The following is a 14,008-nucleotide window of genomic DNA, read 5'->3' on the forward strand; positions in this document are numbered from 1 at the left end:
CCATTTTAATTCCCTCCATGTTAATTGTTTTATATATAAATTTATTGACTTGTAAGCTCACGTGTGATCTCATGATCTAACGTGATATTAAAAAATACCCCTGTGACTGAAACACTCATCTGCTGTGAAGAATAAAGAATGCATCCATTTCGACTGACTTGCTTGATTTATATCCAAACATGGTCAAAGAAAAAATGCTTGAAAACATTTCCACTTACCGTTACAAAACTGGAAGTTTGTGCAATATTTAACACTTCCCTATGTCTCAAAAGGACAGTAGTTAATTATATTTGTGTGAAATAAATACAAAATAAGACAAACGTTGAATGAAAGTAACTGTACCGAGCCGAAAATGTTTTTTTTTAACCAATTTTTTGTAATCCGCCCGGTTTCCGATGTGCAAAATATAAGCAAAGTTACAGCAGTCCCAATAATCCAATACAGGAAGTTCGCAATGTGAAAGCATTATCATTAAAAAAAATATATATATACTGAGAGTTGTTTTTTTCGCAATTTGCGAACTGACCAACATTGAAATGGGTTAGTGTGTAGTTCACAATCAAAAACATGATCTCCATTTTATATATGTGTGTCATTGTCATTTCTTTGTCGATGTAGTTCTTGTTTTGAAATCCGTCACAGGATGTGCGTCTCATTTTGTTGCGGGATGTTCTTGCTGATGGTCAGCAAGTCAGACAGTCCGGGGCTGGGTTTTTCTCTCCTACGTAGAGTGGGGGGGCTGCCACTGAAAAAAAAGTACGAGTTTCAAGCATGACGAGACAAAGACAGTGATTTGACACTGACGAATAATGATTTAAGTCATTTTGGCGACCCACCATGGCGATAAGGGAGCTCAAAGTTTGTCTTTTAGGGGTAAGTGCTACTCTTCTTGTTTATCACCCTCCATTTTGGGGAAATTCTTTCTTTGGACAATACTTTTTTTCCTCTTTTTTTTTTTTTTTTAAACTAAGCTAGTTTATTAGACTTAACTAGACCGCTTACTAACTAACGATCCACACAGTCGACTTTTCTGTGCGAAAATAGTGTAAATGTATCCTGTTGATGGCGAGCTGAAGTTGACCCAAAAACCAAACCTCATCATCATCAGGAGCAGCTGACAATTTGAGAACATTTTCGGAGCATTGTGACGTTATATGACGTCTCGCCAATTGAATTGCCAGCCTTTTAAGTTGTCATTTAACAGAACTAATAATACCGTCCAAACAAGAATAGTTTAGTGTAGTTCTCAGCCAAGTTCTGTTCATTAATTTAAATCTACAATTATTGAAAATCTTTTTCTCAACTTTTTTTTTTAATTTTCTGGTCATTTTTCTTAGCTTTTGTGCGCAAAATGTGCCACACATTTGTAAGAGGGGGAAAAAAAAGAAGTGACTTTGGGCTTGTCGCTTCAGGAATCACAACAGCTAGTCACAAAATAATACAAAAAAAAGTTATTAAATGTTGGGGAAAAAATAGTCCGCTTGATTGTTTTTAATGACTTTTTATATAATCAATTAAAATATCTGAACATTCTCAACATAATTGTTGACAGTGCAACATTACAACATTTACAATTTAATTTAATAATATAAATAATTTAATAATTACATTTAAACTTGAATTCTCTTGACGTATATTATTTTTGGGTTGTAATTTTTTTTTAATTCTCAGCATAAATGCTAATGTTTAAAAATAAGATTTAGTTGAACATTAAAATTGAATTCTCTTGACGTAACTGCTGACATTTTTAAATGGAAAAAAAGATAAAAGGGTGCCAAGTGAAGTGTTACACCGCCGCTAATTGCTAAGTCATTTGTGGAAATTAATTATCATAAATAATTGAGATACATGGTGGTTCTCGATGATTGCACATTTCTAGTTATTTTTGATTGATTGGGATCTAAAAAAAAAAAATCTGAATAAATCATTGCCTTTCTGGTCTGGTCTGTATGTGTTTGCATTTGTGTGTGCAGGACACCGGTGTGGGCAAATCCAGCATTGTGTGTCGCTTTGTCCAGGATCACTTTGACCACAACATCAGCCCCACGATAGGGTACAGTATTAACAATATTTAATTATATTCATTCATGTGAAAACACTGATCATGTTAATGATTTCTTACAATGATTAGGAACCTGACACGTTTTCATTGTTCCAAAAGATCACTTCTACAAAATTCCCACAAAATCACAATGTAATCACTGGTTTTAGAACATGCCCACAGGCTACACAAGTGGTCCGTGAGGGCTACCTGGTGCCTGCGGGCACCATGTTGGTGACCCCTGGTTTAGCTGACGCTAAATGAAGTCTAATGCTAAATGAAATTAAATTTTAACTAATGTGTAAAGTAGTAAGTAATGTGACAAGTTTCATTTGAAAATATCAATCAATAAGCTTGCATGGGCTGAACTTCTTAGGGGTTCCTTCTCGTCGCACACAAATTTCTGTGACATTTCAAACACTTGCCAAAACTTAATAAGCGCAAATGGAACATTATTTGTGAAAAAAAGCTTAGAGTGCAATATAATATCTTTTAGTAATCAATAGTCCCCCCCCCCCCCTAAATCTGTTTGTTATAGAGATTTAGAGGATTTTAGATGTTAGAAAATGTTAGAAAATTCTGCAAAGATGGCAGCCTCTTGTTACATTGCTCTATAAATCCAAATGAAGGATTGGGATGTTGCTTATCGTTGCTGCTATGTGAAAAACATTTATGTCCATTATGTCCATTTTTATCTTTTTTTCCTTTTTTTAAATTATTATTTATTTATTTTAAACATTTTTATGTTTTTGGGATGAAACTGAATGCAGACATCTCAAAAAGCGTAAAAAAAAGAAAAAAAAAAGACAGTTTTTCACATAGCAGCAACGTTATGCAGAATGAAGTGTAATACCAAAGAAGGTTTAATGCAAAGCAAAGGTTTTAACTACTACTAATGCTAAGCGAAGTCTAATGATGAGGCAACGTTAAACTGTTGCTAATGGAAGTAAAATGCTAAGTGACGTTTAATGCTAGGTCAAGGTTTAGCATGTAGCTAAATGCTAAGTTATGCTATGAGAAGTCTAATGCTAAGTGAAGGTTTGAGCCGTAGATAATGCTAAGTTGGCTATTGCTTATTGAAGATTTACAGTATGTCGCTAATGCTAACTAAAATGAACTGCTTAGTGAAGCTAATACTAAGTGGAGGTTTAGCCTGCTATATGAGTAAAAGTTTTGGCCATTGCTTAATGTCAACTTGCCAAGTGCCATTTTTGATCGTTGCTAATGCTAAGTGATGTTTTTTAAACTGTCGCTAATGCTGATTAAAGTTTTAGACTGGCATTAATGCATAGGGGTGTGAAATGAGCCGTAGATAATGCTAAGTTGGCTATTGCTTATTGAAGATTTACAGTATGTCGCTAATGCTAACTAAAATGAACTGCTTAGTGAAGCTAATACTAAGTGGAGGTTTAGCCTGCCATATGAGTAAAAGTTTTGGCCATTGCTTAATGTCAACTTGCCAAGTGCCATTTTTGATCGTTGCTAATGCTAAGTGATGTTTTTTAAACTGTCGCTAATGCTGATTAAAGTTTTAGACTGGCATTAATGCATAGGGGTGTGAAATGCTAAGTAACGCCTAGACTGTCGCTAATGCTAAATAACATGCTACACTGTCGCTAATGTTAAAGGAAATTTTAGACAGTTGCCAATGCTAAGTGAAATATCAGATTGACGCTAATGCTGTCTGAGGTTTTACGCTGTCACGAATGCTAAATAATGTTTACTTCTTGGTGTATTTTTATGCTGTCGCTAATGCTACATGTGCCTCTCCAGCGCCTCATTCCTGACCAAGACAGTGCCATCCGGAAGCGAGCTGCATAAATTCCTGATCTGGGACACGGCAGGACAAGAGCGGGTGATGTTTTTTTTCCCCTTTCCCTATTTGGTTGGTCACATACTTTGATTTTTCTCGCATACAACAACTCCCCCCCCCATCATGTATCGTGTTCTCTTGTGACTGACTTGCTGTCGGCCGTGAAACGTCATGATCTGCCTTACCGCTGAAGATTCTAGATTCAAGGAAACGCTAGCTTGGCTTCACGTCCATTTGACCACAGGGAAAAATACTATTTCTTTTTTCGGGGGGTATTTTGGCCATAAAAATCTGTGATTATGGAGGGATGATACATGTACTGGAGGCGGTGCAGACAACACAAATGTTATGAAATGAAGAGAATAAACTGCTGGGAGTAAATCAATACAATTCCATGGAACAAGTACTGTATTAGAATTGAAGTTGTTAATGTAGGTCAGTGCTTCTGCTTCACTGTGCGTGAGTCATGTTTTTGAGAATGTCCAGTGTAATTTGCAAACATTTTTATGTTGACTGCTTTCCTTATTAAAGTGCTCAGCCCAGGGTTTGAAACGGTTTCCTTTGAAGTTTGTTTAATCACAAGATGTGAGGTCACGGCGCTTCATTCCAGTTACGGCGCAATATTGTGAAATTTAAGTCAAGTTAACGTAGTCCTTTTTCCTCTTTGTAGTTCCACTCATTAGCTCCGATGTACTACAGAGGATCGGCTGCTGCTGTCATCGTCTATGACATCACTAAACTGGTAAGCTCCTCATCGGTCACGATATCAACATTTTGACATCGATACTACACCTGCATAAAATATCTCGATACCGTTACTTGACAAAACTCTTAAACATCAGCAAGACTAGCAAAATTAAAACTGACAAAAGAATGTCAATTTTGTATTTATTTATTATTAATTCAAAATATTGGGATGTATACATGTTCATTTATGTACATACTGTATATATTTATGTTTATACTCTATGTGCTTTCACATTGCATGCCATATTCTTGAAATACTGTATTTGACTGCATTTGATGTCATCCGTTTTAAATATTGGCAATATAGTGGCACGCCATTGACTCAACATAACGTTGTTTGAGTGTGCGTGCATGTCTCTGCTCTTCTCCATTTCACTCCCAATTAGTCAAATGCGGAAATCAAAGACTACAAACTGGGAACAAAATAATTCACACTCCACTTATTTTTAAGGAAAGTGTCAAAATGCATCACAACCTGTGTCTGTCGCTCTGTCAGTCGTCTGAGCTTTTTCTACGCATAACTGCGATGTCCTACTGTGTGCCTGTTCATTGAACGCACCTTGAGTCCACTGCAGGAATGATTGCTGCTTTTTCTTCTGCTTCTCTGCGAAAAAACATTTGCTCTTGTTACAAAACGTTTCTAAAACTGAAAATTGAAAACCACACGTGTGTTCTTCATGTTCTGCAAACATGGCAATGCCAATGCTGTCGTGTGGCTTCCACGCTCCCGTGGAGCCTTAATTAGCGCGTCAACGAGCGCTACACTTAACTCATTCACTGCCATTTACGGCTATAAACGTCAAAAAATCATTTGAACTATTTCTATTACTTCAACTTTTTTTCTCCACTTTTGTTAACAAGAGTATGAAAACTTAGACATAAAAAAAAAAATATATATATATCTATATATGTTTTTGTTTTTTTTTAAGAAAAGATTATTAAAAATTAGGGGCGTCAGGCGATTAAAATGTGTAATTGTAATTAATCGCATGACTTCAATAGTTAACTCACGATTAATCACGAATTTTATATCTATTCTAAATGTACAATAATTTTCTTCTAGGTTTTCATACTCTTGTTAACAAAAGTGAAGAAAAAAAAAGTTAAACTAATAGAAATAGTTCAAATGAATTTTTCACGTCTATAGCCGTCAATGGCAGTGAATGAGTTAATAAGCTTTAATGAGCTTAATTAGCGCTTCATGCTTCTCAACAAGAGTGTACGTCCAGCGAGCGCTTCAGTGCGTAAAGCCATCTTCTTGCGCCCTCTTGCACACACGCTTTAAAAAAAAATATATATATTAAGTACCGTTACTAAGAAAAAATGATACTGAGCCGTTTTTGACGCCGAAACATAGAGGTACGGTACTGGTACCGGTTTCCAACACTAGTGTACTGTATGTGGTGCAAAGACACATCACAAAACAAAAATAGCCACGCGCTGCCCCCGCTAACTTCCATCTAGCAATTTAAGTATGTCCCTTTTATCCAAAAAGCTTGGCTAATGTGTACATCCAATCAAACGATGCAGCTCTGCTTACCTTTTGGTATTAACATAATAGTAGTGGTTTCTCAGAACTATGTTACAGACTTGCAAAACCACTAGGCCACACAATTAAAATTTTCCGCCTACAACCCCCCCCCCCCACACACACACACACAAATCCACCCCCCACCACTGCTGTGTGTATCTGCAACAACCACGGAATTGTGGGAATGAAGTTGACCCGGTAATTCTCTGCAGGACTCTTTCCAGACACTGAAGAAGTGGGTGAAGGAGCTAAAGGAACACGGGCCCGAGGACATCGTTGTCGCCATCGCAGGGAATAAGAACGACTTAGGAGACATCAGGTGGGCTGTTGTAGTAATTTAGCTGTACCATGACAGAGCCAAGTTTACTGTAAGACATAACAAAGTCATTTAGACTTTGTGTATGTATGTATTGTTTTTTTAACACAAACTGTATCAACACATACAGACAGAGCAAACAATTATACTCACAAGCATATATATATATATATATATATATATATATATATATATATATATTCTTTATCCTCAGACAGACAAAGCCCTTTGAATTAATGCAGGTGCATCATGATTTGTTTGATTTTCTACATGCGTGTTATTAAATGTATTTGTACTATTGCATGCAATTTTTCTTACAGCACGTTACAAAAACATTTTATTGGTGTTTTTTTAGTGCGCCGGAATGGATTAATGGCATTTCCATTCCTTTCACTGGGGAAATATGATTGCGTGTTTTGAGTTATGAGCGTAGTCTCGGAACGACTTAAACTCGTAAGTCAAGGTCCAACTGTATGTCCATAAAAAAAAGAAAAAAAAAAGATCCTTGTCTATCTCATACCCGACGCTGACATTGTAGGGAAGTCCCCATGAAGGAGGCCAAGGAGTTTGCCGAATCCATCGCCGCCATCTTCATCGAGACCAGCGCCAGGAATGCCGTCAACGTGGAGGAACTCTTCCAGAAGATCAGTAGGTTTCATGCCACTTCATGGGAAAAAACGGTTTGAATTGGAAAAGGGTTTCGATTGACCCAAATCGAATTGTTACATTTTAAATCTAGTACTGTTGTTCAATCATACCCAATGAATCCCTAGGTTAAGAATCGTCTTTTATGGGAGACGTGCTCACCATTTTATCAGCCATTTAAAAATGTAGTTGCAGTTTTAGTGCAGTTTCAATCACGCTTGTTAGATTTGAACATAGTCGACCTCATCCCATTTTGATTTGGTGCATTTTTGGTCAACTATAAATCCAAACATTTTAGCCATTATTTTAGTCCAAGAAAACATAATTTTATTGATCTAGTTTTAGTCAAACACAAACTGCCAACGTTGTAGTCTAGTTTTAGTCAGGACAATCATTTAACCCCTGTTTGTTTTTTTGTCGGCAGATAATGTTGAACATTTCAGTTCTAAAACTATTTCACATAAAATGTTCTCTCGTCTTTTTGATGAAAAACAACTTAACACACAATTACAGTCTATCAACAAGTAGGGCTGGGTATTGATTCATATTTCCAAAATTGGTTCAATTCAATTCAGAAGGGTCCGATTCACGATTCACATTTATTTTCGATTCAGTTAAGGATTTCATGCAGTACCAATTTGACTTTTATATGGAAGACATTCTCAGACGTACCAATGCTGCAAATAGTAGAACATATGAATACTTACATTTAAAATTTAATCCAATGCAGTTACATTAATCATGTATGTTTTATTGAACATGACCTAATCAAAACAATAAATAATAATTGAAATCGATTACAACCACAGCACCATGTAAATGAAGTGGCAAAAACACTGGGCTCCCCTTGGGGTACTCTCAAAACCAGACGGGAACATTTGCATTTGGTAGCTATATTAAAAAGTATTGATTCATGGTTTTATGAATCGATATTGGGCTATGAAAAGAAATATCGATTTGATATCGATATATCGATTTTTTTTTTTTAACCCAGGCCTATCAACAAGTGGCTACCATGGCTCCATGCTATGAGCTAGGAAATTAGCCAGCGTTAGTTAGCGGTCGGATTAACATTATTGTTGGAACGTTATAGCCGTTGGATTAATATTACGTTATAACTATAATATTTACCTTTTTTTTTCCGTTCACCGTGAATCCACCTCCTGTCTATCCCACGTGTTTGTCAATGTGGCACTCGCTAGCTGCAGATTTGAAAGGGGGGGGGGGGGGTCACTGTGTTACATGACGGTGTCACAGTGACAGATTAGCAGAGGCACGATTTTACAAAATCATATAATTTTCGTCTCGTTTTTGTTCATGAACTAAAATAGATATAGAATTTAGTCCAGTTTTTATTAAGTGAAGTATATTTTCGTCTCGTTTTCATAAGTCGACGAAAATGCATACTGATTTTGTCTTGTCTAGTCTAGTTTTAGTCCGGTGAAAAATGTGTGTTGACAAATTATTTTTTTTAAATTTCAATATATATATCAATATATGCATGGTCACTGTCACTGATTTAACATAAACCATTTTGTATGTGAAAACCCAAACACTTGCTGTGCTCCCAAATACAGCATGGCGCCATTTTGACATCTTTCAATTTCAGGCAAACAGATCCCACCGCTGGAAAACCCCGACGTGGAAAGCACAGAGTCGTTCAAACTGACCCGACAGCCTGCTCCGGCCACCAGGAGGTGCTGCTAGTACGGCCAACAAACTCTCAAGGTCTCAGTCGCCATGCAGAACATCATTTTGCTTAGTGTCACATGTATTCAAAGGTATTAGGGCCACTGTGAGAACAATAAAAACATTTTATTATTCTAGATTTTGTTTTTAATACTATTAAAAAAATAATTGTAATATTATCTCATACTTTTACAAGAATCAAGTCACAATATTATGAGAAAAAGTTGTAATATTAAGTCTTTTTTCATTTTATATTGTAAAAAAAAAGATGAGGAAAAAATATTCTGTGAGATAAGACTTGCAAAACTACGGAAGCGTATTGCATTCACTTGGAAAAAAAAGTCCTGTTTTTCTGACAAATTTTTTGGGAGGAGCGTTGTTTTTTTGAATATTTTTTCCCCTGTTTTTTTAAATATATTTTTTTTCTGTTTTTAAAAAAAAACATTTTCCTCTTTTTTTCTGTTTTTCTGAGTAATTTTTCCCTGTTTAATAAAAATAATTATTTTTCAGGTTTTTTTCTTTCTGTTTTTCTGAATATTTTTTGACAGCAAAAAAATTCTGAAAAACTGAAAAAAATATTCAGAAAAACAGAAAGAAAAAAAAATAATACTCAAAAAAACAAAGCAACCCCCAAAAATTAGTCAGAAAAACAGGAATTTTTTTTTTTCGAAGTGAATGCAATACGTTTCCGTACAAAGCAGCATTACAAAAAAAAAAAGAATAACATTCTAACACTAATACAAGATTGTTCCATGTTTTTTTTTTTTTTGTCATACCGTTCGAAAGCTATTGTAATCATTTTCAGTGTGGCCTTAATACTCACCCATGTGGCATAACCTCAACTATCTCATTTAAAAAAAAAAAAAAAACTTTTTTTTTTTTTAGCAAATCTAATGTCTCCCCTGGTGCTTCATTGCAAAGCGTTTTCCCTCCCGTCTGCTCTCATTACATTTAATGCACTGTTGCTTTTCGATGGCACATCAGCATACAATTTTAATGCACATGCTCTCGTGTAGCACACACATGCACTTGTGTAAGAGGTAATCGCCATGCTTGTATGGCGCCACCTGCTGGAACATTGTGACCCTCCCCTTTACAACGATTGTTTACATGCCGAATGAACTACAGCGGAACCTCTACAGTGGAATTGCCATATTAAGCATAAGGCGACGTTTAATTGACATCAACGTAAAATCACTCGCCCTTTCAAGATAGACATGTATGAAAAGAGTTGTCATTTGCTACTCAAACCCCCGTTCTGTTAGGTTCAATTTTTAGTTCTATGGTTATGGTTGTCACACAAAATTATTATTTTATGAGGAAAAGTGGCACACAAGTTTTCATTTTATGGCAAAAAATGTTGATTTTGCATGAAGGAAGTCATTATTTTATGAAAGTAAATTCCTAGTTTATGTGGCAAAAGACATAATTTTTTTTGTGTGAATAAAATCTAAAACTACAAGAAAAAAAATGCTGTTTTACACCAATAACTTTTTTTTTTAAGTTGCAATTGTATGAGTTAAAAAATAATTTTAAACTACAAGAAAAAAATGCTGTTTTACACCAATAACTTTTTTTTTAAGTTGCAATTGTATGAGTTAAAAAATAATTTTAAGGAACAAAATTTTTTTATTTTATGAGGATGAATTGGGAGTTTTATGAAAATATTCGTAACTGTGCTTTTTACATAGAAATCATAATTTTGTGTGAATAAGGTTGTAATTTGGTCAGAATTAAATTGTAATTTTATGAGGGGGGGGAAAAAGTCGCAATTTTGCTTTGATTGTAATATTACCCCAAAAAAGTTGCATTGTCAGGAAGATTTTTTGTTTACTTCTCAAGAAGAAAGTGACAAAGTCATAGCAAACAATGAAGGCGTAATAAAATTGAGAATAAAGTCATAACTTCCGGTTGTCATTTGCTGTCTATGTTTCTTATGTCATAAGTTCTATTTCCACAGAACAGCGTGGGACTTAAGCAATAATCAGTTTTTAACAAAGTTAACAGCTGTATAATAAAAATAAAATCAAGTAAAAGTGCTGATTGGGTGAGTTGATCCTTTAGACGTTCACAGAGTGTTGTTCCACTTTGGAGGTTCCGCCGCATAATGTTCTGTGGTTTCACTACAGGGAATACAACATGTGTTTTCCATGTATTTTTTTTTTTTGCCCAAAAAGGGTTACTTTTTAAAAATGTTATACTCTTAATCATGTAAGAAAGTGTTTAATGAACTAACAAACGAGACATACTTTTTTAAAGGGGAAGTCAAGTCCAAACTTTTCTTTACCATATTAGGCTTGCTGGCTGCATACAACATATGGTAAAGAGCATTTTTCACTTCCTCTTCAAAGTGCGTTTTTTTAACAAGTCTTACTATGTAGCAACACTTTTTCTTCATCCATGCTGGACTCATTGTGAATATGCCAAGAAGCGATCATGCGACACATACTGGATGTCAAATTACCGGTAGTTAATGTTCCCAAAAGTGCCGAATCATGCATGAATCAGCTGATTTCTCAAAGAACGTAGAGCTTCCTTGTACCCGCTCTAACTTGTTTATGCATCTTAATCAGTGCACTGTAATAAAATTTTAATTATTCGATGTTATACTCTTTATATTTGATTTTTATCACAGTGTGTTCCTGTTCTAACATAATTACGTTCAATCTACTTAGCTCATTTCCATGAAGATGGGGCCAAGGGAGGACATTTTGGTGCAGGGTCATCTTGAAAACCTGAATGGAAAACATTTTAGTCGTTTTTGATTGCAACAAGAAGAAGCCCAGCAAGTGAAACTAAAGTTTTTTAAAAATATATATATATATTTTTAACTCACCTTTAGAAGGTCATTCATTTCCTCTTCTATGGTCATCATCACACAATTCATGATTTTTCCAAAAAAATAAAAATAAAAATGCAGGGAATAAGTCACTTTCATTTTACTTTTTTATTTTTTTTTGTTTTTTATTTTTCCAGACCAATACCAAGTATCGATACCTCCAGATTGATAAAAATTCACATAAAAAAAACAAACAAAAAAAAACAATGACAAAGTTTTAAAAAGGGCTTATCCCAATTCCTTCTTATCGGTAATTCTTTTTTTTTCTGGAGAGCTCAGTATTGTTCATTCGGTAATTTTACCGATTTGACATGTCACACTTTCAGAGAAAGTTGAAATCCTATGACAATACAATTGTCATTTTATGAAAGTAGTTATTTTGAGAAAGTCATAATTATAAGAATACAGTTGTAATTTTGTGAAAATAGTCTTTAAAAAAAGAAACAAGTCTTAATTTTGTGAGAATATGGTTATTTTTCAAAAATAGTTACATTATAACAAGTCATAATTTTATGAGAATAGTCATATAAAAATCTTAATTGTGCAAGAGTAGTTGTAACTTTTCTTTTCGAAAAAACGGTTTTAACTTAACAATTTTTTTTATTTTTTATGAGAAAGTCTTAATTTGATAAGGATACAGGTGTAATTTTACAAAAATAGTCATTACAGGGAAAAATAGTCTTAATTATACAAGAATAGTTGTATATTTATCTAAATAAAGTTCTAATTGTTTAATTTGATGAGGTTCTTTATATAATGAAAATAAATAAATATGTAGTTTTACGAGACTAAAGTCATAATTCTAAAAGCAAAAAAACAACAGTCGTACGTTTATAAGAAGGTTCATGACAAGGTTTTAGTTTTTCAAAATTGGTAGTGTTTTTTGTTTTTTTTGGGGGGGGGCGGTAAAGTCTGAATTTTACGTGAAAAAAAGGTGCATTTATATAAAAATAAAGTTGTGTTTTTACAAAAAAAACATTATTTTACAGGAACAAAGTAATAATTGAAAACACTAAAATCTCAATTTTATGGAGACAACAATGACACTATTTAAAAAACAACTTGATAATGGATTTGGATCAGGAAGTTGTTTTTACGATTTCCTGTGCCGCAATAAAGTTTTATAGCCTTGTTCTATGGTTATCATGACAGATTGATTTCCACAATCCAAACATGAGCATTTGTCCTCGACGCTCCGCATTCGTGTTTGTTTCTGGGACATGCCTGTGCGAGATGAAACTCTGGGGGAAAGCATAAATGCCGGTGGTGCGTTTCTTCACCTCCTGACATGGTGAGAACTTGGAATGTGTCGCCATCCGACCCATGTCATCCCATCATGCCGCCATCTTGGAAGCTCAACGGTTGGAAAGGATACAATTCGGGGTGTTTCCCACATGATGAGAAACATTGTTCTATGAGTACAATTAAATTTTAATTAAACATTAAATAATATCTTAGATAGAAAGACTTTTTTTTAAATGTATATTGGGTTATTTTCAGAATGTAAATGTAGTCATATTTACAGTGTTTCGTGGATTTTTTGGGTGCAATTTTGGGTTCATCCAACCCCCCACTGTAGTATACCTATACTGTATATATATTTTTTTATTTATGAAGGCTGGACCATTGAGAGTGTTTAAACAAATTTGAAATCTGAGAAAATGTAAATGCTTCTATGAGAAACGTGTATAAAGTATGTGGTGAGGGGTTTTACAGCCTTAAAACATTCATAAAAAATGTAAAATAAATGAATAAAGCTGACTACTTCGCGGATTTCACTCATTGCAGGTACTTTTTGCAATATAGCCCCAGTAATAAATGAGGGGACACTATTTACAAATGTGTTAGAATGTTAATAAAATATGTGAATTCTTAAAAATAAAAAAAAATCACCCTCATTTCTTGTTTTAGAGTATAAAGGAATTTTAAAATGTCTGTGTTCATATTTGTATCACTATAAATGTATACATGTGAACTGTATATTTTTTCAAAAAAAAAAGAAAATCTTCAATCTCGCTGATAAATCTCTAATGTTCAACGAAACACGGAGGTTGACTCTCAAAAATAAAAAATAAAAATACAAAACCGCAAATAAGTGAACCGCGGGTGACGAAGCGTAACTATGCGGGGAGACTTTTATGAACCACTTTGTTTCAGAGCCTATTCTAAAAAAAAGTGTCTCATAAAAGTAATTATAGTCTAAAATTTCGATTATAATTAGATCACATTTAAACAAATCTGTGAAGCGTTGCAAACTGTCAAAAGTCACGTTAGGTGAATTAAACACGGCGGGGGCGGGTTCTGGTTGTGGTTCATCAGCTGCGTACGTCAGCACGCACGTACGTACGTATGTACGTATACACTGGCAGTGGGTGCCGTGTGCGCGC

The 14,008-nt window shown here is 34.6% G+C and overlaps 1 protein-coding gene across 1 annotated transcript; it reads left to right on the forward strand.

Moving 5' to 3' along the window:
- Positions 1–678: 678 nt before the first annotated feature.
- rab31 (RAB31, member RAS oncogene family) lies at positions 679–11,389 on the forward strand. Its single transcript, XM_077559589.1, has 7 exons — positions 679–873; positions 1,974–2,053; positions 3,815–3,896; positions 4,525–4,596; positions 6,345–6,451; positions 6,987–7,096; positions 8,703–11,389. Exons 1-7 carry the CDS (start codon positions 838–840, stop codon positions 8,798–8,800), a joined length of 585 nt encoding a protein of 194 aa, XP_077415715.1. The 5' UTR covers positions 679–837; the 3' UTR covers positions 8,801–11,389.
- Positions 11,390–14,008: the final 2,619 nt, after the last annotated feature.

The sequence above is a fragment of the Vanacampus margaritifer genome, chromosome 2, assembly GCF_051991255.1.
Source record: "Vanacampus margaritifer isolate UIUO_Vmar chromosome 2, RoL_Vmar_1.0, whole genome shotgun sequence".
NCBI lineage: Eukaryota > Metazoa > Chordata > Actinopteri > Syngnathiformes > Syngnathidae > Vanacampus > Vanacampus margaritifer.

Excerpts from the sequence above, each read along its gene's own strand:
- rab31 (XM_077559589.1), top strand. The coding sequence starts at position 838 with ATGGCGATAAGGGAGCTCAAAGTTTGTCTTTTAGGG. Across the intron at positions 874-1,973 it reads TCAAAGTTTGTCTTTTAGGG|GACACCGGTGTGGGCAAATC; the intron begins GTAAGTGCTACT and ends TTGTGTGTGCAG. Across the intron at positions 2,054-3,814 it reads AACATCAGCCCCACGATAGG|CGCCTCATTCCTGACCAAGA; the intron begins GTACAGTATTAA and ends GTGCCTCTCCAG.